The 24,384-nt window shown below is 48.3% G+C and overlaps 1 protein-coding gene across 1 annotated transcript; it reads left to right on the top strand.

The window, feature by feature from the left end:
* Positions 1-384: 384 nt before the first annotated feature.
* LOC144145484 (cytochrome P450 4c3-like) lies at positions 385-18,600 on the top strand (the record flags this gene model as incomplete). Its single annotated transcript, XM_077677124.1, is given in 7 exon segments — positions 385-454; positions 2,232-2,358; positions 3,838-4,035; positions 5,120-5,293; positions 6,411-6,477; positions 11,413-11,592; positions 14,701-18,600. Coding segments are annotated over 7 exon segments (1,010 nt in total), but the record flags the coding sequence as incomplete, so codon positions are not given.
* Positions 18,601-24,384: the final 5,784 nt, after the last annotated feature.

Here is a 24,384-nt window from a genome sequence, read left to right as displayed (position 1 = left end):
CACTATGACGCATCCGGAATAAAAATGTCTTTTTGCACGAATACTTCTGTTGAGGTTAGCAATATTGTATGTATGTATGTATGTATGTATGTATGTATGTATGTATGTATGTATGTATGTATGTATGTATGTATGTATGTATGTATGTATGTATGTATGTGTGTGTATGTATGTATGCATGCATGTTTGTTTGTTTGTTTGTTTGTATGTATGTATGTATGTATGTATGTATGTATGTATGTATGTATGTATGTATGTATGTATGTATGTATGTATGTATGTATGTATGTATGTATGTATGTATGTATGTATGTATGTATGTATGTAACTATTCTAAAACAGATTCTGTGATCAGTAACCGCTCACAGCGTTTCCCGTTTCCAGAGACTGCCATGGGAGTGCAAGTCCATGCCCAGGAAGACTGCAAATCACCCTACGTCACTGCTGTTAAGGTGTAAGTTTATTCCTTAAAATTTTGAAATCAAGCAGACTCACAGCGGCTGCTGAAAGTTCGGGGACTATGTCGACGCACAAATACCTGCTATGGCCTGGCACGGTGATCATAAGGCAGACATATATGAAGCACCCTGTGGTATAGGCCTATATCTCGTCGCCACATGGCCTTTTTCCAGGAGGATGATTAAGTGAGGCCGGCGCAGGTAAAAGACGACCTTTTCTTAGCGCGCCAAACTTTGCGCATGCCTGGCTGCCAAACTTGAATTGAACTAACCGATTGTGAAAACTTTCCTGTATGGATAGAAAGGCAACGGAATTGGACAACGTTGAAAGCGCTGTCCACCTAAGATTTCCGAAAAAAAAAGTAAATGCGACAAGGGAAATAATTGAAGTTGCTTGCGCACGCACTGTCGCGCCGGTCTGCTACTGTGCGCCGTACCAGGACCGGCTCTCCGCTCTGTTGTGTCTCTTTTGTGGATCTCCCCGGAAGCTCGACGGCCATTCTTCTCGGTGGGCCGCTTTGCCTCGCAACCACAAAGAAAGGCCGCGCACTGGAAGGAAATACAGAAACGTAAAATATGCAGCACAAAAGGCATGTGTAGGTCACACAGGTGTGTCCTTCTGAAAACTAGCATGCAGATCCACATCATGAGATCAGTTTTTTTTAACTTTAAAGCCAGACAGAAACCACAAAATTAATAAACTTGATGGCAGTAAGCAGCAGACATGGTGTTTCAGGATACGCCCGCAGCGCACATTCTATTTATCATGCTCGCGGGGTGCGTACGATTGCCATCTCACGTAAACTCTGTTGCACGAGTGTTTATGATGCAAATAACAGACCTTTGCATTATCTAGTCAGCTCTCGCTAATTCAAAGTGACTTAATTGTAATTTTCGGTCAATTGGAAGTGACGTGCCGGCCCCGGGAATCTTACATGCAATTCAATAGAAGAATTCGCTCGATAATTCGAAGCTAAAAAACAATATATCGGTTATTTGGAAGTTATACCATCTCTCGAGCAAATTCGAAAATTCGAAGCGCCAAAACACCGCCGTGCTCTGCACTATGTCGGTGCCATCGCAACGGAGGCATCGTACAGTCGTGAAGCGGCAGGTCGGCTGAGACTCGCGCCCGCGTACGCATCTCTCTGTATTCAGGTCCTTAAACTTCTTTTTTGCGCACGGCTCCGTGTGAGCAGTTAACGTGGTGGTCGCTTAGGCTTCCAATTTAGCGATAAGTCTGAAATATCAGGGCAAACCGTGTCGGATGCTCGAACTGCCGACAAAAGTCGAGACAAAATCAAGAAAGGACACGTTTTGCGTACTAATGGCAACACTGTTATTTCGCTTTCTGTTTGATTGGAAGCTCGTTTAATTTCAAGTTTTCTGCGTCCCCGTGGACTTCGTGTTAACGGGAGTCGACTGTATATGCTCCAGATAAAGTCGTCGCGTTCCTGCTAGAGCCTTATGTTACATTTGCACGCAGCAGGACGCCATAAGTTCTCGAAACGCCTGTCTTTATGAAATATCATGCGGCGCAGTTGTCACGAATTAAATCATTATGTTATAAGTCGCAAATACTGCTCGATCTCTCAACACTAATGGTCACTCAGAATACTCAGTACCGAAGGGTACTTGGGACAAGGGCATGTAAGCAGAGTGAAAGTGTGGCTTTCACTAAATGTCGACACTGAATACCAGTTTAATGGCACTTCTTGAACGCGTGTCCAAATGTGTACAGACCTTTCGTTCCCTTTTCTCTCGCCCTCGCAGAGTGTCCGGCTCGTTCCTAGAGCGCTTCGCCACCCCGTGGAAGTGGCTGGACGCACTCTACTACAGCAATCCAACTGGCTGGAACGTCCGAAAAAATGTCCACTACCTGCACGGCTTCACTGAACAAGTATGCCTCACTTCGCGCATATTCCGCTAAAGCGCAACTGTGTCGAATCACTCGCACAGACGCACCAATCTGTTGTACGTTGGTAACGTAAGTGGACGCTGCTGAATCGGTGTGCTACGAGTCCTTTGAGCGCATCCCTCCCTCCCACGTCGAGTGAGTACAGTCGTCAAAACTGTTAACAACAATAAAGATCGAGGTGCCAGCGTACGAACAGAGCGGCGGCTTACGATAGCGCTAGGGCTGATAAGCCAGGCTTCGCGCATGCGCTGAGGCACCCGAGTACAGTAGGGCAGCGTCGTGAGGGCCGATAACCAGGTGCCGTGGCTATCGTGAGCTGCCACTGTACGTAGGCAGGCATCTCGTGTTTTGTTGTTGTTAACAGTTTTGACGACTGTACAGCTTAGCTGGGCTATTAGAGGAGCTCTGCGGCATTTAGTGAAATAGCAAGAGAGGCGAGAAGAACAGATAAGCGTTTTAAGGTGTTGAACAGCGGGCATATTTTCTTCTAGCGAGCACATCGGGAAAGGAAGAACTTGGGGCTGGATTCTTGGTAAGCAAAGACGTAGCCGGGTGTGTAGAATAACTCTTAAGCGTTATCAATAGGGTTGCAGCTGTTGGGATTAAGCTAAACAAGAAACTCGGGGTAAAAGTAATACATCTTATGCACCAAAATCTAGCTATGAGTATAATCTAGCTATGAGTATAATTGGCAAGGTAAAAACTCAGTTTACGATAGTTATTGGAGACGTTACGCAAAAATTGTAGCGGAGCAGGCAGGTGGGCATAAAGTGTGAAAAATTGAAATAGGTAGTCGGAATAGCCTAGGCGATGCACTGCTTGTACTTGAGGATAAAAATGACCAAATACAATGAGAACATTCTTCGGAAATGAAGGAATAGGAACTAGACAAAGAAGAGACCCAACGGTAGAAAGGCAAATGAAATCGACTCTAGCCCAACTTTATTACAATCTTCCAAGTTTTATTGCTCCCTGAATTTCGTTGATGTATGTATGTATGTATGTATGTATGTATGTATGTATGTATGTATGTATGTATGTATGTATGTATGTATGTATGTATGTATGTATGTATGTATGTATGTGTAGTCGAGCCCACATATAACGGCCCCACTTAAAACGAACTTTCGCTTAAAACGAACCAAACCTGCGTGACCGCCAAAATATACGTTATTTCAATGGCATAAAATCCCACGTACAACGAACGCCTTTGTTATTCCAGGTCACCCTGAAATGCTGCACATAACGGTTCTGTATCGCGTTCGAGCTCTTGAATTACTCATTTTAGCCGCCTCTACTGCCCTGCACAATCTTAGCAGGATGGCTCGGTGCAAGGCCATGCCTGCCTTGAATCTTCGCTTACCGGTCAAACCTGGTAATTTTAGGCTCCCTATTCTGCTCTAAGGCAGTGGACAGACCCAGAGCGCATAATGCTATTTAAACGTGCCTTTTTTTGTGCAGATCATCGAGTCCCGCAAGAAGGAGTACCTGGAAAAAGGCGAATCACCACCGGACATCATGTCCGAGGAGTCGTATCTGGGTCGAGCAAACGGCGGCAAGCGACTGGCCTTCCTGGACATTCTGATCATGAACCACCTGAGTGACCCCAGCTTCACAGTCGAAGGCATCCGCGAAGAAGTGGACACCTTCATGTTTGAGGTGGGCAGGCTCGCTTCGGGGGAGTTAAAAGCTTGATTGCAAATGATGTCAAAATATGGCAGTTTCTAGCCGCCCCTGCCATGTAACCTTTTTTTTCTCTCTCTTCCCGTCTACCTCCTTCCACCTCTCACACTGTCCCTCTCCCCATTCGCTTCTCCTTTGGGTGATACGAGAGAAGTACTTGTGATAAGATTTAAATTGTGAATAAATTCGATGACAACAGATTTCGATAACAGTAATTTGTAATTTTGTAACTATAACAATCAAACACATTGATAGGCTAAAGACTTTTGTGCAGCCGACTGGCCCTTCGCTAATGGTTATCGCAAGCCGCAATTTGGCATCAAATCTATTGTATCCAGAAAACTAAACTTTTATTCGAGCCGCGGTCAGGGAGGGTTGGTGACGGCTTCTCGAAGGCCAGCCACGACTTCGGTAGCTCTGCGTACCAGGGCCTAATGAATCACCTGGCCAGAGCTACCCAACGCCTCTCTTCATAGCTCGCTTCTGGAGATTTGAGGGAAGGGGTCGCACATGGAGTGGTCCAAAGTGGCAAGCTGGCAGCAAGGGGGGCAGCTGGAAGAGGGTAAGAGGAGAATGAAGAGGCGGAGGGGAGGAGGAGGTGGTGGATGGGGTCATAAGTGCTGGGGCTGCTACTGACGTTCTTTTGTTTTCTGAAGAGACGCGCAACGTATCGGTAGCAACAAAAAAAAGACAATAAAAGCCAGCAGCGAGTCCTGAGCACATCTTGCATTGCCGCACTCTTGTCACTCCGTCTGGCACTTCTGAAAACTAAAGAAATGGCTCCGTTGTCAGCCACGTTCAGTCAACACACCACACTTGCGAAAATTTTATTTTTGAGGCACAACACGAGGAACGTGGATAAAGTGACCGCATTTAAGGTAACTTATGACAAATACACTTTGCACTTCTTCCTAAAAATACAAGTAGCCGCGAATTCACGCGCTTATCGCCTATTTAGAGCTACACGGCCGCTACGCGGGGAAATACGGTGATTGCTGTGTCGGGAGTCTCATAGTGCGTGTTGTGAAAAAAACGCTGACGGCAACTGCGCCGCGTGCAGGGCCATGATACGACCGCGATGGGCATCTCGTTCACGCTGTACCTGCTGGGACTGTACAAGGACGTGCAGGACAAAGTGTGCCAAGAGCTGGAGGCCATCTTCGGGGACGACCGCGAACGGCCAGCCACTGTCGACGACCTCAAGGACATGCGCTACCTCGAGTGCGTCATCAAGGTATACTCCACCAAACTAAAACGCACTATGTTCGCTTCTTCAATCAGTGGGATGCCTCCTCATTTCGATACCTGCGCTATAGAACCAGCGTAAATTAGAGTTTTGCATCACAGTCGACCCACATGCTATACCCTATTCGTAACTGGATTCCCGCCTACAGTCTAAGAAATCGGTGCAGGTGGGCTTCACGACAACACCCCAGAACGACCATTCAGCGTGCGTAAATGTGCGGATTTGGCGAATGACGAGGCCCAGCATGCGCAGTTGTCAAAGCGAAGATCCTAGTTTTTACTTTAATCGCATGCTGGGCCTCGTCATTCGCCAAATCCGCACATTTACGCACGCTGAATGGTCGTTCTGGGGTGTTGTCGTGAAGCCCACCTGCACCGATTTCTTAGAGTGTAATCGGAGCTGGATTCGGTTCCCACCAGGATTCGTTTTACAGGTGCACATAGCTACTGTATACCCGCCGGGGGTTGTCACTGTCCGTCCGTCTATACGCATCGTCTCAACACGAAAATGCTATCTGCCTCTCAATGTAATGTAGGTAGCTGCCGAGTTACATTTACTTGTCATAATTAGTCAGTGCACAGTGAAGTTGTAAACGTTGCAGAATTCACGTATGCTGTCAATGCACATATCCGTCTACAGAGGGAGTATGGTTAGACTTGAAACGGCTGTGATTTTTGCTTTATCAAAACTATCACGAAACAAATTACATTACAATTCACCGCTGTGACGGCTCTAACATGCGCCGAGCTTCGCTACTTTTCTAAATTACGTAGTTCGCAGTGAGGTTGTAAATATTATGAAATTACAGTCTGCTCTGAATACATGGACATCTACTGGAGGCAAACAAACAGCCCCGTGTTCGTCCCCTGGAACAAAACTCTAGTCCTTACAAGTTTCGTAAATATATGCATAGACTGAGCCAAAACAAAGCACAGCTTCGCTGCTCGCCCTCCTTCACAGAGTGGAAGGGCTGATGAATTTTTTTAGTTAAGTGTGTGGTGCGTGTCGGCTCTTGCAGGCACCATTTACGGAATCCAGCTGGGTGCGCGTTTTCAAGGCTAGCCAATCCAGCAACGTTAAAATGGGCTTTTGTGTGCGCGTGCAGGAGACCCACCGCCTGTACCCGCCAGTGCCGTTGATGGCCAGGAACGTGGACACAGATGCCGAGATAAGTACGTTATCAACGCCGGAGCCGTTCGTTTCTCTACGTGTGTGCGAGAAATCAACTCCGCGCCGCTGCACAGATGTTTTGCTTTCATGGCGCTGTTGTCGAATCCGGCAGTGTGTGAGCTTCTCTCTGGCAAATGGAGGCGTGTTTTGCAATAGCATTCTAGAACAGAAGGTAGCAAGGTGAGTGCGTGCGTTTAACCAGCAGCCAAAATACAGCCACGAACATTGTTTGGCACTTTTATTGATGATTATGAGATTTAACGCGCTGACGCAACACAGGCGAGGAGACGCGCTGTAGCGGACGGCTGCGGATTAATTTGAACCACCTGCTGGGGATCTTTAACGTGTGCGGAAATCTCAAACAAACGGGCGCTTTCGCTTTTCGCCCCCATCAGAAAAGCGGCTTCCGTGGCTGGGAATCGAACCCGCGTCGTTTGGCGCTTTTAGCTTGAGCCTTGATGCTTAAATTCAGGGAACTTGGTCAGCCACCTCTTGGGTCATGAAAAAGACGAAAGAATAGTTCAAGTTTAGCACTTCTAAACGTAATTACCACGAGCGATAGCAAAGGCTGTGCACGCAGTGCTCCGTGAAAAATTTCCTTAAGATTTCGCAGGCTGCCCTCTAGCTATATCCACTGGATGATTCGATTCATCCTTTCGCTTGAGAGGACGGGCACGCACACACAACCCAGCCGATGCGCCATCTTTGGCAAGACTGAGGAACCAAGCGCTGGCAAAGCAGCGATTTCGTGGGCGCGCATCGTGCGTTTCCCTAGCCTTTTTTCCTGCAAACTCAGTCAGCGCAGTGTTTTCATGTAGTATCAGTCGTCAAACCCTCGCCCAGTCACATGGTTCGCTTGCGCTGAACCGCACGGAGGGGCACGTGCAGCCGCCGCTGGGTGATGAGGCACAGGCGAAGGAGCCGCACCCCCCTCGTCCAGTCACGTGGTATACCGTAGCGGCGACGCTCCGAGCAAGCGAAGCGGTAAGAAAGGCGCTGTTTGCGCACCGGCGGCTAAAGGTCGTTGCGGCGCGATGAATGGCCTTGAAAGGTGTAGTGCAGTAGACCTTTCGCTTTAAAAATCCCGTTTCCTTCCCCGCAGTACAGTGCAACGTTACTAGAATAGCTTTGGTACAGTGTGCATCCTGCGTGGCAACCGGGCTATTTTTTTTTTCACTTTTTACATCAACGTTCTTAAAAGTCCAGCCACTTGGTAACTGGATAACTCCGATGCAAGGCGCCGAGACGCGCTATAAGCTGCTCTCTCTGTGATATATCGCGCTCTCCGCAGGCATTGGCCGCCTAATGCAAATCCTCAACTCTTAACCACCGCTTTGTTTCCGCTGCCCATACAGACAAACGTGTCAAATCTCTCGTAATGAACTTTTTGGTTAATTGTAATTACCACGTTCGGTAGTGTCGCCCACCCGCCGCTCTAGCCTGAAGCTTCAGTGGAAACTCTCACTGCTCTTCCGCGACCTTCGCTTCGGTGAAAAATTATTAAAAAATCCCGGGCCATCTCCACTAACGCGAAAGCTGAGGAGGTGTAAAGTGTATTCAAACATTATAGGTCTCTTCCTTGCCACACGGCGCGCGCTGATTGGGCACCGGAGAAGCGCCGGTGGAAGGAGCAAAAGCGCTTGCTTGCTGAGGCGGTGGCGCCCTCTCTTGCGTTGAACCGTATTTAAGAAATTAAATGAGAGACAGACTGGCCGTAAGTTGTCTTCGTGCCACACGCCGCAGCATGCGTTCTAGCGCAAGGCGTTGGAAAGTGAGTGTCCCCGTGTGTTCTTTTAGTGCGCGTAACGTTCTAGGGTGAAGCGTTGGAAAAAGAGTGTCCCAGTGTTTTAGTACCATGACTACATGAGACGACAGGAGACGCCGACAACCCGAGCCCCTAAGGTGCTTCGCCCCTTAAAATCTCAGCAGGTTTGCACGATCTTGCAAAATCACAGCACACTTTTCTGCGACGGGCATCTTGAAAATGGCAACTAGCCTACAAACCTTCAAAACTCAAACTTCGCACACACATCTACCCAATTATCTCCCTCACAAAATAGACACTACAAAAAAATTGGCTCCAAACCACGCTGTGAAGGTGGTTGGAAAGCAAAGCTTTAAGTTTAAACGACACTCTCAACAATTGCTCATGGGACGTCACTTGAATTCACACACGTGGCTCTACAAAGAGTGAAACTATGCAGAGATCGTGCCAGCCGTTAGATGGAATTCACGGGGGCGGCGTCACGAACGTAGGAGCGTCGGCCACGCTGTAGCCTGGCCGTGCGTCGGCAGAAAACGGGGAGGAGCGTCTTTCGAAGGGTGAGGCAGCGGAACCTAGCCATCCTGATGTGCAGCTAGGGGCTACACCACCGCGCGACACAAGCGCAGACACTGAAACAATTCGGCATGTGAGCTTAGTGCTTCCCATTTACACCGATTTGAACTATAGTTACTTTAGTAAGTTTGAGAATTGTGAGAAAGCTGAGAGAGCTTTTATAATCGCTATTTATCACATCCAGTTGCTCCTTTCGCCTTTTGTAATACTTGTTAAAAACAACCGCATTGGTATTCCCAATTTAGAAAACGGAGTCCCATTCGTGGCAAGCAATGCGCAAAAGGTAGCGTTTCTATAGCGGCGAGATGTCTGTATGTGGTCTATACATTTTCTGTTCCCGCCCTGAAAACCAATCCTTAACGTATCTTTGCCGTACGACCACCTAATTTCGTCGGGTCCGGGATACCCCCGAGGTGCTGCCAAACAAGTAATCAAGCGGTGCGAAGTAACCGCGTAATGGACGCGAAGCTGCGCCAAAACAGGCCCAACACCGTCGCTAAGCAGACGACAAAGCTGACGGAAGGGTCCCGCCGACGCGCCCGCCGGAGTGAGCACGGGTAACCCTGGATAACTAGAGTTCTTTTATATAGCTCCCGCAGGGAGCTCCCTGCGGGAGCTATATAGAGGAACTCTATGGGTAACAGGCTAACAGCGCCCTCTCGCCGCGATGCATCTACACTGCTCCGGGAGTGAAAACCCCCCCCCCCCCCCCCCCCCCACTCATCGGCGTTCGTCGTCCTGCACGCCACGGAGGAATCGTTGGCTGGTAGAGGTAGAAAGCTTTGCTTTAAAATTGAACCGAATTCGGTTTGAACCGCGTTGGGTTCAATTTTTGTAGTTTCGACTTTCTGGTTCAAGTTAAATTGAACCAGAAAATTAAAACTTAACCCCCCCCCCACAACCCGTGGCGCCTCCCCTCATTCTCCCTCAATTTAAGCTAAATGTCGGTGCCCAGGTGAATCGCTAAAATGTGGTTATAGCAGTTCTATAACAGTTCGAAGAGTCGCGTGCAAAAGTACGTCACGCGTTGTATCCTCTATTGTGACCAAGCTTCAGCAGGAGACTGAAATGGCCTGCGATGTTGGTCCCGACGTTTCGCATCTAGTCCTCGGTCAAGTATCGCTCGTAATCATGGGAATTCGGCATTTCTGACAGTTAAGAATTCACCGTTTTAACAGCAGAGCTGTGTAAGCTTTTAGTTCCGCCGTGGAGCGTTACCACAAAAGTCAGCCCAGCCGAGCGCAAGTGAGAGCGCGATGCTTTGGTTTGGCCATCGTTAACCAACCGAACGACTCACCCCCCCCCCCCCCCCTTTGATATGTTACAGTTCGCACCCTTAGCCTGGCACGGCGGCGGAGGAGGCAATTGCGTTCTCCCTGTCACAACCCCCCCCCCCCCTAGCGTAATCTCCGATTCAAAGACGGCCGTTCGAAATTCGGTCATGGTCTCATCTCGCCACTGGCACTCAAAATTATCTCTCAAAATCCCCCATTGTCACCGGTAGAATTGGTATGGACCCCGGCCCATTTGATCCCTGGGGGAAAACGAGGCGGCTTGCATGTGACGTAGCACGAGCTTTCACAATCCGAGCAGGAGCCAGCCTGGTTCCTTACCACGGGTGTTGTGCCAGAGACCCCCCAATTACGTATCATGATAGACTCACGCATTACCGCCTCGCCCGCCATAACTATACCCCCGGTGCATGCCCAGCTCAGCCACGAGCACCTGGTGCCTGGCGCACTCATTGCCTCCTTCAAGTTCATTCCTTTCCCTGCAGGGCAGCGCTCCATCACATCTACACCTCCCTGTATACCCCTCATCTCATTGCTCCGCATGTGGCGAGTGCGCCACACTTCCCCACTCTGGGCCTGTCTTTCTAATCCCTCCCCTTTCTTTAATCACTCGTGGCGAGCGATGAGAGGGTGCGAGGGTAGCTCTGATCCGGGAGTTCAGGACGCCTTGTGGAACGAGCTGCCATCGTCGCCGCCGACCTCAAACTGGCGACCACCACGCTTCCCTAGCTAACCCATGTCTCTCCATAAAAGCTCTCTATCTCTCTCTCTCTCTCTCTCTCTCTCTCTCTCTCTCTCTCTCTCTCTCTCTCTCTCTCTCTCTCTCTCTCTCTCTCTCTCTCTCTCTCTCTCTCTCTCTCTCTCTTCCTGCAAAACATATATTTGAAGGGAATGTTGCTTCACGACAACAGACAAAGATTATTTTAAATATGCCCGCTCCCACACGTTCTGAATGTTGCCGCTCAACCCATATATATTCAGATGGAATGCAGTTGCCATTGCAAGCACGATTTAAAATCGCCATTTCCTGAGAGTGACCCATACAGTGGGGAAAACCGTATACGTGCGTGAAATGGGGCTCCGGGCGCGGGCGTCTAATCTTATTGGCGCTGCTGGGGCGCTGTTGGAAGACTGTTGCCTGAAATCGAACGTATTCCAATATTTAAAGGAAATCGCTAATTTAGCAGGCAGTAAAGGTCCAACCAGTGAAACGGAGTCTGTTAAACGTGTCCAGACTTGCTCCGTTAAGCCCGAATCTCTCTCCGCTATATCTATTTGCGCTTTCTTGCTATCCCAATCTGTGGCAGTGGGCCACCGGATACCTCGCGGCGCTACCATGGTGACGATGCTGTACACCTTGCACCGAGACCCCCGGTTCTTCCCGCAGCCTGAGGAGTTCCGCCCCGACCGCTTCCTGCCAGAGAACTCCGTTGGGCGGCCCCCCTACGCGTACATACCTTTCTCGGCGGGACCACGGAACTGCATCGGTACGTATTTGCATGCCCAGTTGGCTGATGCGTCACTTCGCTGGAATAATACTAATAGAAATGTGGAGTATGCGCTAGAGCTTAGGCCTAGCGTTTCTCTTTCACGTCAAAGCGTGCTCGCTAAAGTGCGTTGAGTAAGTGCTTTTTGCAATGGGTTCCGGCTGGCGACGTTAGATCTCACGCTAGACCTAGCGTATTTTGTTTGAGCCTTACAATAGACAACCTACAAGTTGAGCCTTACAAACCAGGCAATGTCATACTGGATTGATTGATTGATTGGTCGATTGATCGATTGATTGATTGATTGATTGATTGGTCGATTGATTGATTGATTGGTCGATTGATCGATTGATTGATTGATTGATTGATTGATTGATTGATTGATTGATTGATTGATTGATTGATTGATTGATTGATTGTGCGGTTTAACGCGCTCACGCTGCACAGGCGATGAGGCGTGCCGTAGTGGAGGGCTCCGGACTAATTTTGTCCGCCTGGGGACCTGCGGATCTTTAACGTGAGCAGATATCTCGCACACACGGGCGTTTTTGCTTTTCGCCTACATCATAAAAACTACCGCCGCGGCTGCCAGCGTCATCTTTTCGTACGTCGAGCTGCGGGTACTAGGGAGTTTTAGTAAATTGTTACCGTGATTACGTTACCGTTTACCGAAAGCCGGAGTTTCCGTTTTCCGCTAAAAACGGTAGGACACGTTTTAGCACACCGTTAGCGGTTAGATGTCGCTACCTGCTATCGCTATTGTGGCCGGTAAGCCAGAATAGCGACAGTAGGTAGCGACATCCGACGAATTAGTCTCGAAGCAAGTGACCCAAAACTTTTTTTTGCTCTGAAATGTTTGTTTACTCGTGATATAGCTTGAATCTCAAACTTTTTAGGTTAGACGCCCACAATAGGATAATTTTCTTTTGAAGTAGTTACAGACATCTCCCGTAAAGATTTTAAAAAGAAATTGATTGGTTGATTAATTGATTGCAAGTGGTATCCCCTTTGTAACGGGGGTAATGACGTGTCATCTTACCAAAAAAATCCGGGGCTATCTCGACTAGAGTGAAACCTGGTGAGGGGCGAAGCATGCTGCGTATAATTGTATTCTCGGCGCCTTGGCGTTTTTTGCCAACGGAGAGGAAACCGTTGGGGGGTAGAGGTATACAGCTTTGCTGTAAAAGTCTCTTGTCTTTGAAGCACGAAGCTCTTTAGCGCGAGGCGTAAACAAGTGTCCCGGTGTTTTTTTAGTACGCGAAACGTTCTAGTGGAAATCATAAACGAGTTTTCTGGTGTTTTGGTACCGTGACTACATGAGGCGATTGCGACGATGACGACGACAGGAGATGCCAACAGCCTCAGCCCCTAAGTGGCTTCGCCCCTAAAAACTAACATATCTATGTTTTATACTCTTCGTTGAGTACTAGCGCTGCTCTCAGGTCAGGCACAATATATTTTTTTCTGTTACAGGTGGTATCTGTCGTAGGCAATATTCCCCTTTCTGCTTTCGTCCAACAGCATTAAAATCTTCTTTTAGTCGCCTCGACAGTCTTGAAGTTAACTCCCTCTGTGCTACCGTTAAATCCTAGGGCTTCTGGAAGCCAAATATTTCCCTCATGTAGATTTGGATGGATGCACTGACATTCCAACACTATGTGCCGCATAGTTGCCATTTCTTTTCTGCAGACCGTGCATATCCCATCATTTTGTGTATACTTCTTCCCAAAGCTCTTAGTTCTCAAACAACCTGCCCTAGCCTGAAAAAGCAAAGCACTTCCCTTGGAATTATCATAGAAATTTTCCCTTCTGATTTCTAATTTCTCTTCCCTGTACATCTCTAACGACGATTTAGCTTCCATTTTTTCTCTCCACTTATTTGTTTCTATCTGCCTTGCTTCTTTCTTGTCTACCTTGGCTGTCTGATTCTCCACTGCTCTTTCCGTATTTCATCGTTAGCCTTCTAGTCTTCCTTAGCCACTGCGTGTCCACGCTCGTAACGTATAGGTACCAAAAAAATTCCCCCGCATTTCCCCGAGGGGGAGAATGTGAAAGTGCGAATGCACGGTTGTCGGCCCGCTTGCGGCGCTTGCGCTCGGCCCCCGCAGCCCACCGCCTCGCCGCCTTCTCTTCCATCTCTTCCATCGGGTTTGTAGTATCACGTGTACACCACGCAGTTATCAAGCCGCTATAACGCCGCTGAGTCGCCAACGCACGCCGCTGACGACGTAGTTTGAATGCGTTAAAGATATAAGGCGCGTTACTCACACTGATATCAGCGTGGCTTCCGTGGCTTAGTCGGTAGCGCGTCGCGCTGCGGCCGCAAAGTCCTCGGATCGAAACCTGGCGCCGGATGCTGTTTCTTTTTTAAATGTAGAGGAGCACTGCGGACGCCGCCGACGCCGCCGCCGCCGCCGCCGCCGCCGGCGGTGGATGGTTTGGGGTCGCTTATAAAGAGCATTCGCTCTTAAAACTGTAGCTGTCCACATACGTTGATCCATTGCTCTCACCCTCCAATCAAAAGATATTTTACTCTGAGCTTCTCTAACTTCAAACGACGCCCAGCCCATATCTTCCTGCACTGCTTCGTTAGCTGTTTTACCATGCGCTCCTAAGGCCAAACGGCGTACCGTTCTCTAGTTCACTTCAAGGCGTGATAGAGCGTCTGATTTCAAGCAGAGTACTGCATTCGCAAATGTGAGACCCGGAACTATTACTTCTTTCCACATTGCTCTCACCACATCATATTTGTTATACCCCCACAGAGTTATATGCTTCACTATATATCTGCGTTGCGCTTTCCCTTACCCTGAAGTTGCTCCTCGTGAGTTCTTAAGTAGTTCTCCCCTTCATTTATCTACACTCCCAAATATTCTCGCTCCTTAATTATATAATTAAGGAGCGAGATGTTCCTTAATTATATATGTTCCTTAATTATATAAAGCCACACATCTCGCTTGAACCTAGCTTTAAAATTGGATCCTAGGTGGCTACAATTTTAACTGACGCTAAGTATTTTTCTTCATCGTATACCTTCCACATTCTAATTGTGTTTTCTCGTCTCCCCCCCTCCCCTTCCCCGTTATTACTGTGAAATCTTACGCACAGGGCAACGGTTCGCCTTGCAAGAGGAGAAGGTGGTCGTATCGACAGTGCTACGTCACTTCCGGCTGCACAGCCCCGAACATCGCGACACCATTCGACTCACGTGGGCGCTGGTGCTGAGGCCAGTGGACGGACTGAAAGTACAGTTCCTGCCCAGACAGAGCGTCGCCTCCTCTCCCTCCAGCTGCGCTCAATAGGCTGGTTTCATCCGCGGAGCCAAATGGACGATGCTCACTCAGGCAATGGTTACTTCAGTGCTTTTAGGAACTTTCCAACCGTTTGCGACTGTTTATCAGGGTTAGATCAAACTCGGCCAAGTGTCTCTTATGTAGGGAATCTATAGCGTAAACAATACGATCACTTGACTACCGTCCAAGGTTCGGCATGGGGTGGTTGCGGAACAAACTGCACAATCAGAGCTTCATTGTGCCGCCGACAACCTCGTCTGGCTACTCCGTAATCAAGCAGGCGAGTTTCTAATAAAAAAAAACACTTCGCTCGCCTTTGGATTGATCTTTCCCGCCATATGTGCCTGACGCAAGTGAAGGAACGCGAGACTGCGGGCAGTCTGTCCTGGCCAGCCATTTTCTCTTGATAATGGCTGCAAAGCGTTCGACCAGTGGAAAGACCGCCACGACTTTTTGCAAGTACTTTGGCTTTTCTGATCGATTGCGGTGTTTTAGGCGCCCAGCTACACCGGGGCTACGAGGTGCACCGTAGTGGAGGGCTCCGGATTTATTTTGACCACCTAGGAATCTTTAACGTGCGCCGAGATCTCGACACACGGGCGTTTCTGCTTTCTGGCTCCCCCTGAAAAGCGGCCACCGCGGCAGGGATCGAACCCGGGGCCACAGAGACAAAACACAAAAATGTTTTATTTGAAAGATTTGGTGCTTTATAGTGCCCCCAACGCTTGTCTGGCAGCAAACTATGCTTTATTTACTGAGAAATTAATCAATTTAGCTTCAAATTTTGATTCTCCCGCCAAATTGTGTGTTTTAGGATATCTGCGATGACCTAATAAGGACAGGTCTTCGAGCGAACGCTATTGTTTAGTCTCCAGCAGACTGCCGCGCCTCGTCTGGCGGCCGTCGGCGTCTCCTGGTGGCGAGGCGAAAAACGTCGGAGAGCACAGTTTATTCCACCAACATCTTCCAGATTGCTTTGTTAGCTAAAAACTGCCTAATTGGTCATATTGGCTCTTTCTTTTTTTTGATTTGGACCTCTCCAACGTCTGTTTCACGTCGCCGCTAGAAGACGCCGACGGACGCCAGACACGAGCAAAACGCTCCATGTGGTTGCCAGTCCTCCTAGACGGCGCCACCATACTGCGCCGGACCTATGCCCACCTTTGACCGTATTTGCAGCTGGTTCGTTTTTGTTACGGTAGGTAGTTATCGTTTCGTGAAACATGGGGTACGCTCTACAAACAGGGTCACTTAAGACAATGTCGCTTACGCCAATCGGCCAGTGTCGTGTGAGACAACCCCAAAGCGCCGCACTGCTGTGCAGCTATAACAAGCATACCGCGCGCAGTACCAATAGCAGTGCTTACTGGTACTGCAATGTTTACGTGTACTTTCGTAACTTCCATTGTTAACCCCATTATTCTTACTGCTATAAAATGAATATGCATTACATATAAGCGAAAATAGCTCGTTCTGCAAGCTTATAAGCCCTGTCTAACTTGCGTTTTCTTTTGGCGACCTCAGCCAATCTCACGGCTGTGCATATGACGTCATATGTTTCAGTGCGGGAAATGAGCGAGTGAGTCGCATGGCCATTCTCTTTTCTCATATTCGTATAGCTTATCTGAGCGAAGTTTACGTTAACAGTGGTGTCAGTAGGATTCTAACGAAGCAATCTTTCGAATGACCTAAAAAACTTTGTCTGCATGGCTCCTTTAAGCCCGTTCTACATAGGGCCAATTGCCCCTGCGAATTGGCAGCTGCGGCGCCGCTCGTGCGGCAAAACAACCTAGCCGGTGTTGTGGCAAATTGCCAAATGGTTGGAACAATCGAACTTTTCTGAACGCCGCTTGACATTTGGCAATTTGTCGAACCATTGTAAATAGGAAAGTAGATCGTTTTGCCGCACGAGCGGCGCCGCAGCTGCAAATTCGCAGGCAAAATTCGCACCGTTTAGCCATGGAGCCACCGCGGCGGGTGCTTTGGCTTCTCTATGGCATATGATTTTAGATTTCTTTCTATATGTTCTACATCGGAATGGCAACATGACAACGATGACTTACAGCTGTATACGCCAACCAATGTAAATACATTTCCCGCTTATTTCTTTGTCCCCCCCCCTTTTTTTTTGCTAGATCAAGGTAGATTATGGGGTCATGTTCGTGATCGCTTGTTTTCTTTGTCTTGCCATGTCAAGTCACATTTGCTTCTATTATCGAAGCTTGCCTCGAATGCTCTTGCGAAAAATGTGCTGTGATTTAAAGAGGCAATATGTTTTATTATTTGTGTCGGTGTCGAAATTCCGGCAAACATCTCGGCTTTCTCCTCTAGTAAAGAGCCTTCTCTCTCTGTATGTTATACATGTGTACAACTTACTTGCTTTTCGGTTTTATTCCATTGCTGCCGCGCAGTAAAAACGCACAGACATGTCCATCGGATGTTGTTTTATTTTTTTTTTAATTATTGTCTTTCGAGTAAACCTGTGTTCGAAAAAGGACAGAAGCGGAAGTGAATCTTCGGGGGAGGTTTATGCAAAAGCCATTGGTGGTGGTTGGTAGAAGATGGGAGGGGGGCGGGGGCCAACTCCGTAAGGCTGACCTAAACCTCCAACTAAAGTCAATCTCACCATACGAGGGGAGGGTGACGTGAATCAAGGTCTGTAACCTGCTGAGGGTGTCAGTTTAAGGTTTGCGACCTCATACTCAGCCGAAGAGTTTGAATTTCAGTGAAGTCGGAGCTTGAAATGGGAATGAAGCGTGGTCAAGCATCCGTCACGTGTTATCATTAAATATGATGTGCGTCACGCTTCTAGCGAAAATTTACCAGTACGGACATTAATGTGTATCTTGATCAAAGTGAGAGGAGCGCAATGCATGCACGCATTGGTCTCCTATAATATTAACTTCGCAGGACAAAGACTTCCCCAAACTCTCTACGGCTCCTCGGACTTTTTAGTTTAATCTTTATGCTGCCTCCAGGCCACACAGCAGTCTGCGAACGGGAGATCGGGTGTACTCCTCATCCGAAAACTGGGAGATGGTCAGCCTGTGCTCCCGTGCTCCAAGGTGTTGGATGTGGGCGGGTGGGGACGTTTAAATGCACTCCTACACGGGGTAATAATAGGTGGTTTGTTGCAAGTTGTCCAGCTGTATACAGTGCGTGAGGTGCACGATGCAGAATGGTGATGTTGTAGTAAGTCTGTGTTTGAATTCAGAACCAGATTAGTGAGCTTGTTTGAGTGATGGATGAGGTAAGAGGTAAATGCGGTGTTTTTTGGCGATAAGTATATAATATATCTGTGCGTGTTTCTTGAACTGAGATAAGCAGTGTGCAGTCGGCCGCCGTCTGGGAATTCCTCATTCCCGTCGACGGAGGCACGGCCACGCATATACAATGTGAGGGTGTGGAAGAGTTTTGCCACGCTGTAGAGGAGTGCGTGCGTATTGAAATATTTGTCCTGGCAGGTGGTGCCGGCACGCCTGCGATGAACGAATAAGGGTTGCAATGGTATTATTTGAGTTGGCAGTGCCGCGAGGGCGATGACTCACTCTTCTGGGACATCGGTGTCGGATGATCTGACTTGCAGCTGTGAAGGTCGTTCCTTCACACCCCGCGACCTCTGCAACGTGGGCCTGGTGGTCGGGATTTATTTCGGTGTCTTTGTAATAAACATTTGTGTTGTTGGTGAATTTCTTACGCGTTTTCTTCTCGCTTGTCTTCTTCCTTTGTTGTATTCTTTATGAACGTCCTTAAGAATAGGGCGGCTGGGATGTTGACGCGTACGCTTGATGGGATGCTGGTAAGTGCGTTTGATGGTGTTTCCATGTGATAGCCCAGTTTGTCTGCAACCACACAGCCCACTGGAGCCGGATCAAGTTGATTTTGTTGGCTTGCTCGTTGCGCTTCGAGGATTTCATTGTACGTTGTGGAGGCCAACCTAGAGAAGGCCGTCTGTATACATGCACACGGCTGAAAGGGGGAAGGCCCAGGGCGATCTTGGGTGAATTTCTGTTCATAGAGGATTTTTGCTGCCGTAGTTGGACGTATGGGGCGTCATTGCGATGCAGCTTGACAGCAGTGCTTGAACCATGCGGCAGGTGTTTTTAAGACCATTCTGTTGGGTGCAGCTCTGTAAGAATAACTGCGTCAACTGCATTACCATGATGTGGATTTGATGTAGAAAGTCGGTGCCTGGGCCGTCTGCCTGAAATGGTACTCCCTGAATTTGAAAAGCTGTTACTTGAGGTACAGGCATAGATGCGATCTTAACGGTTGGGTCAGGCGCTGGGTTGGGAGGTCGACCTCGAGTGCATGCTCGGAGGACAAGCGAAGCTGGCTTGGTAGGGGCGCACCCCAAAGCCCCTTCTGCCTAAGTACTCGGTGGCGTAGTCTATATTACTTGTTGAAGTCTCTCCTGTTTGTCCCGCGCTCGTTCAGATGGCTTGAAAGGCATGATGCAATTCTGGCATGTCTGAAAGTTTAAGAGGCAGTTGAACCGGAGTAACACTGAGTAATAAAAAAGCGAACGGAAATTTTATTCATAATTCTTGCTTCATTCAATTTCGCAGTCACTCAGTAGGAGCGGATCATGGTGATGGTGAAATGTCGTCAGCGTACTGCGACATCTGTGACTACTCGGAGCCATTTTGGCGTGGTTTTTCGTCATTTTGGCGTTAAAGTCTCTAGCTGTGTGATCCGAGACAATAGCGTTGGACACTTAATATTTCTTGAGGTGACTGGTCTTTAATGCGGTCGGCTTCGAAGCACTTCGGTTGATCAGCCCAAGTATATTATTTTTTGGTAGCGGTGTTAGCTTGCTGAGGACTTGGATGGACTTACTTATGAGATGCGCCCTTCGCAGAAGCACCTTTTCTTTCACGCATTTCGGTGATGGTTGTGCGGCGGGTGGTGGACTAGGTTAACGCTAAAAGGTTTTTAAAGCAAAGCTTTTTACCTCTACCCCCCAAGGGTTCTTTCGCGACCGTTGGTGTCACCAGAAAACTCCAGGGAACAAATAAAAGAATTTATGGGCACCGTCGGGAATCGAACCTGGAACTAATAGGCTAACAAAGCGACAGCCCGTTGTCTTACTGATTTAGCTACGAGCCCACGCGAAGACCGGGAAGACAGGTGGTGTACTCACCAAGCACATCTACGGGTTTACCCCTGCGTTCTCGCTGAATGCCACGTGAAAGCGTGACGCGACCACTCACGCCCGTCTAGCGGCCCTGTGCGTACCTTGCTCATGCGCTAAGAGTTACAAAAATTAAAGGAAGCTCACACCAATGCATGGCATCTCACTTCTAGTACGCCAATGTGCTAAAGCCTGTGGCCTCCAGTGTTCACGTAAACAATCACAGCTCCTTGTCGTCCACCCTCACGCCAAACTAAGGAATACATTCAAATACTCCTTGATGGCCAGGCCATCACTCCAATCCCCAACATCAAGATACATCTCGAGGCTAACACCAAGACAGACGTCTCCTTGCAGCGCCTCAAAAACAGCATTAATCAAATCATACACATGATCAGGCGAGTTGCCACCAAGAAGCGAGGCCCAAAGGAATCCGGTACCTTTCGATTAATTGATGCTTTTGTCCCCTCGAGAGTTACTTACGTCAACTCCCTGTCTTCTTCTCGACAAGGAAGACATAGAGATGCTTTATATAATGATTAGAAAGGCGGTCGAGCAGGCTATTGGTCTTCTCATGAGTGCGTCCACACAGAGGCTGCTTAGCACGGGGCTCCACAACACGGTGGAAGAGCTGATAGAAGGCCATCTTTCTAACCAGAAGGTCGGAATCAGAACTGCGATGGGTAACCGCATGCTTCACCAGATTGGCTGCGCAGCCCAGAATGTCACTCCGCTTGACGTACTCCTAGACTCTTGGCGACTAAAACTAAAAATGCTCACTTTGCTTAGAAATATGAGCCCCTCACATGACGAGGGCCACCGAAAAGCACGGGCTCAAGCGCTAAACACCACCCTCGGTGGGGATCATGCAGTTATCTACACAGACGCCTCCAAACATCGAGGGCAGCAATACGCCATCATCGTGGCTACCTCCAGAACCAACCTCCTTACGTGTACCTCGCTTAGGACCCAAGAAATGACGGCAGCAGAAGAGGCAGCCATCACCTTGGCTCTCGCTCAACCAGAGTTTCGGAGGGTAGTCATCGATTCCCAGCAAGCCTACTGGTATTACCAGTAGAGTTGGGTGTCCTGACCTGCACTGCGCGTGCTAAAAAAAATCGCGCCAATCCACCCCGTGAATGTGGTTGGAAAGCAAAGCTGTAAACGGCACCCATAACGATTACCCATGCGACGTCACTTAAATTCACTCACATTGCTCTACAAAAAGCAAAACCAGAGACAAGTGAAATGCACTTAACCACACCATTTATTACTTCAAAGAGATATTCTTGTTAAGGTTAAATCAATGCATGAAGCATGAACGGTGTTTGATTGAGTTGTATTGGTGTAGCACAAGAGTGGAAACTTTTTTTATAAAATTAAAGTAAGCTCCAACCCGGTGTTAGACGATCTGTCTTCTCCGTCTCTGCGCCGCGGACGAAGGCGACGAGATTTGCAGCAAAGAAGGAGGAGGAGGAAGAAATACTTCTGTTCAGATTTCTGAACGGCCCAGAGTGCAGCCCTGGGGAGCGATTCCTTCTTCTGTGGGGCCCATATGCAGTCCGCGCGGCCTGTGCTCTGTCCACCCGCTGAAGCTGGGTAGGTAGAGAGGGCCTGGACAGCAGAATCTCCCATTGCTCTTGTTGGGTAGTTGACGGAAAGAGAGGAGGGTTCTCAGGGCTAAAGTCGGACACCCCGATTACGGGGCGGAGTTTTCCTACTTCTGAGCAAAATTTACATTCAGCGTCGTAGCGATTCGGATACATTAGGTGAAGACGCGTAGGCTGTGGGAAGGAGCCCGGATTGTATGAGCCGTACGGTAGTTTGTTGTTCTCTCGAAAGGTGTGGGTGAGGCGAAGGTACGGTCTGTCTCAGAAGGCGATAATGCTGGGTTATCTCCCTGAACGTGACAAGCGGGTGACTGTCCTCGTGGAGCTCCATAGCACGGGAGGTAAAAGCGCAGGCTTGTTGGGTGGGCGTATTTGTTGCCCTCTACTGAAGCGTGAGGGGGTGTCCAGATGAGCTGAATAGAACCGTTTGGAATAGAACTCCATAGACGTGTTCAACGTGGCGTCAGCGCAAAGCAGTGATTAAGCAGCGCTGTCTGTCACCGCACGCCCTTGGGTTTGATTCATACCCGTGTCACTGTTTTCGAGCAGTTAGATGACATTAAATTTATTTTTGCAACCGCCCGATGTAGACAGCATTAGATTTTTTGACAGACGAGTTAAATAATGTTTTGGAAATAATGTATACAACTGGCTCTGAAATTGGCCACATCCTCGGTGGTTATATTCCGAATGTTAAAATTTTACTAGCTAAATAAACGTATTTGACAGGACAGACCCCAAATTAAGAAACTCCCCTTAAAATATTAAATCACCTCTATGCATGCTTTGTTGATCAGCCAACGGGATAGTTTATTGTTCAACCACTGATATTCAGTTAGCGAAACTGGCGGCACCACTCTAATTCTGCAAGTTCGCACGCGTCCAACACAAAGGGTGTGTTCAATACCGGCAACTTCGTCGGTCGCAAAAATGCATACCGTCACCTTGGAATTTGTTAACGCGGCGACGTACAAGGCCCCCGCCTCCATAAAACGCACCGCCGTGAGCTTAGCACAGCTATTTCTGCCAGGAGGAAAGTGCAATGCGCATATGTATCTATAAACAGCTGGCAGAGCAAGAGGTGAGAGAAGAAAAGCATCGTACAACAAAGAACGACGAAAAGCCACTCGAGCGTATTATCCCAAAACCCGCTTCTATAATTACGGGCGCCGTTACATAATCTCGGCCGTTTCGCGTTGTGCAACTGCGCTGCAGTCAGTGTATGGAACCGGGTATACGGCCTCTTCGATACGCACGTGCCACCAATAGTGCGGCCATTTTTCCTACTTTCCCTCTGTAAAGAAAGGGACGGGCGAAGAGAAGATAGAGACTCGAGAGAGAGAGAGAGAGAAAAACATCTTTATTTGCCCTTCTATAAAGGCTTCTGCATTGCTGGGGGAAGGACTCGAGCCACGGTTCCAAGCTGCTGCTTCTTCTTTCGCCTCTACTACTTCATCATCTTCTTCTACATCACAATTTCTGCAGATACAATTTCTGTACACTACAATTTCTGCAAATAAGGCCTGCATATTCCTACAGGGGGGAGAATGTTGAACACGGGTTTCGTGGCATTGGGCCTGCATCTTCCTGGGGGGCAGTATGTAGAAAAAGATGATGAAGTAGAAGGTAGAAAGAAGAAGCAGCACTTGGAACGGCAGCCTACAGTGTCTTCTCTTCGCCCGTCCTTTTCTTTACATCCTCCTTGTCCAACCTCTCTGAGAGCCAAAAATTTCGATATTTTTCACGACCTATAACGAACAGATGAATACAGAAATAGTGAGGTCGTTACGGACTCGTACGTGACCGAACATGCGGCCGCGTGGAGCTCAGGCGGAAACTTGGAGGAAACTTTCGTACGACGCAAAATAGGGAAAAAAAAGCGCAGCTGCTGAAGTGGCTTGTTTATTGATGCGATGTCGCAATTGCGAACGAACCGGTTCGAACACATTAGCTCATTTCAATCTCCTTTACGTGGTAAGAAGCTTGGGCGACAGCTGCATCATCACGTTCCCACTGTGTGGGCGACACGGCTCCACGACCGCTGTGCTCGTTGTAAGATGATTGATTGATTGATTGATTGATTGATTGATTGATTGATTGATTGATTGATTGATTGATTGATTGATTGATTGATTGATTGATTGATTGATTGATTGATTGATTGATTGATTGATTGATTGTGGTTTAGCGCGCCGAAGCTACACCTGGCTATGAGGCGCGCCGTAGTGGACGTCTCCGGATTAATTTTTACTATCTGTGGACCTTTAACGCGCGCCTAAATCTCGACACACGGGTGTTTTCGCGTTTCGCCTCTACCAGAAAAACTGCCACCGCGGCCGCGATTGAACCCGCGTCCTTCGGATCAGCAACGCAACGCTTTAGCCACTGAGTCAACGCGGCTGACACTCGTTATAAGTTATCATGTATTGACTTTTGAAGGTGCGAGGTACAAATTTCCCAATTGTAATTTAACACGTTGTTAGTTAATTTGCGCCATGAAACTGGCTGGCCCTATATAGCCAGTCCTAGCGCAACAGTACGCGATAATCTGCATTAAGAAATTCGCGTCGCAACTTGTTTTACGGCCCTGATCTGATGCAGTGTAGAGCCGTGAACACTGCGGAAGCCGTCGCACTATATCAAGTGTTTCAAAACCGCGATTGTTGGTTAGCTAAAATGGCGTCTATAAATTTCGACGCAGCTATAGAGTCATCTCAGCGGTCAAAGCCTGCTTCTACATGTAAGGTATACTTCC

Source organism: Haemaphysalis longicornis, unplaced genomic scaffold (assembly GCF_048455015.1).
Source record: "Haemaphysalis longicornis isolate Haplotype H1 unplaced genomic scaffold, Haemaphysalis longicornis Haplotype H1 scaffold_7, whole genome shotgun sequence".
In the NCBI taxonomy this organism is placed as follows: Eukaryota; Metazoa; Arthropoda; class Arachnida; order Ixodida; family Ixodidae; genus Haemaphysalis; species Haemaphysalis longicornis.
Note: the sequence above shows the minus strand (reverse complement) of the source record. Positions and strands in the feature narration are given on the sequence as shown.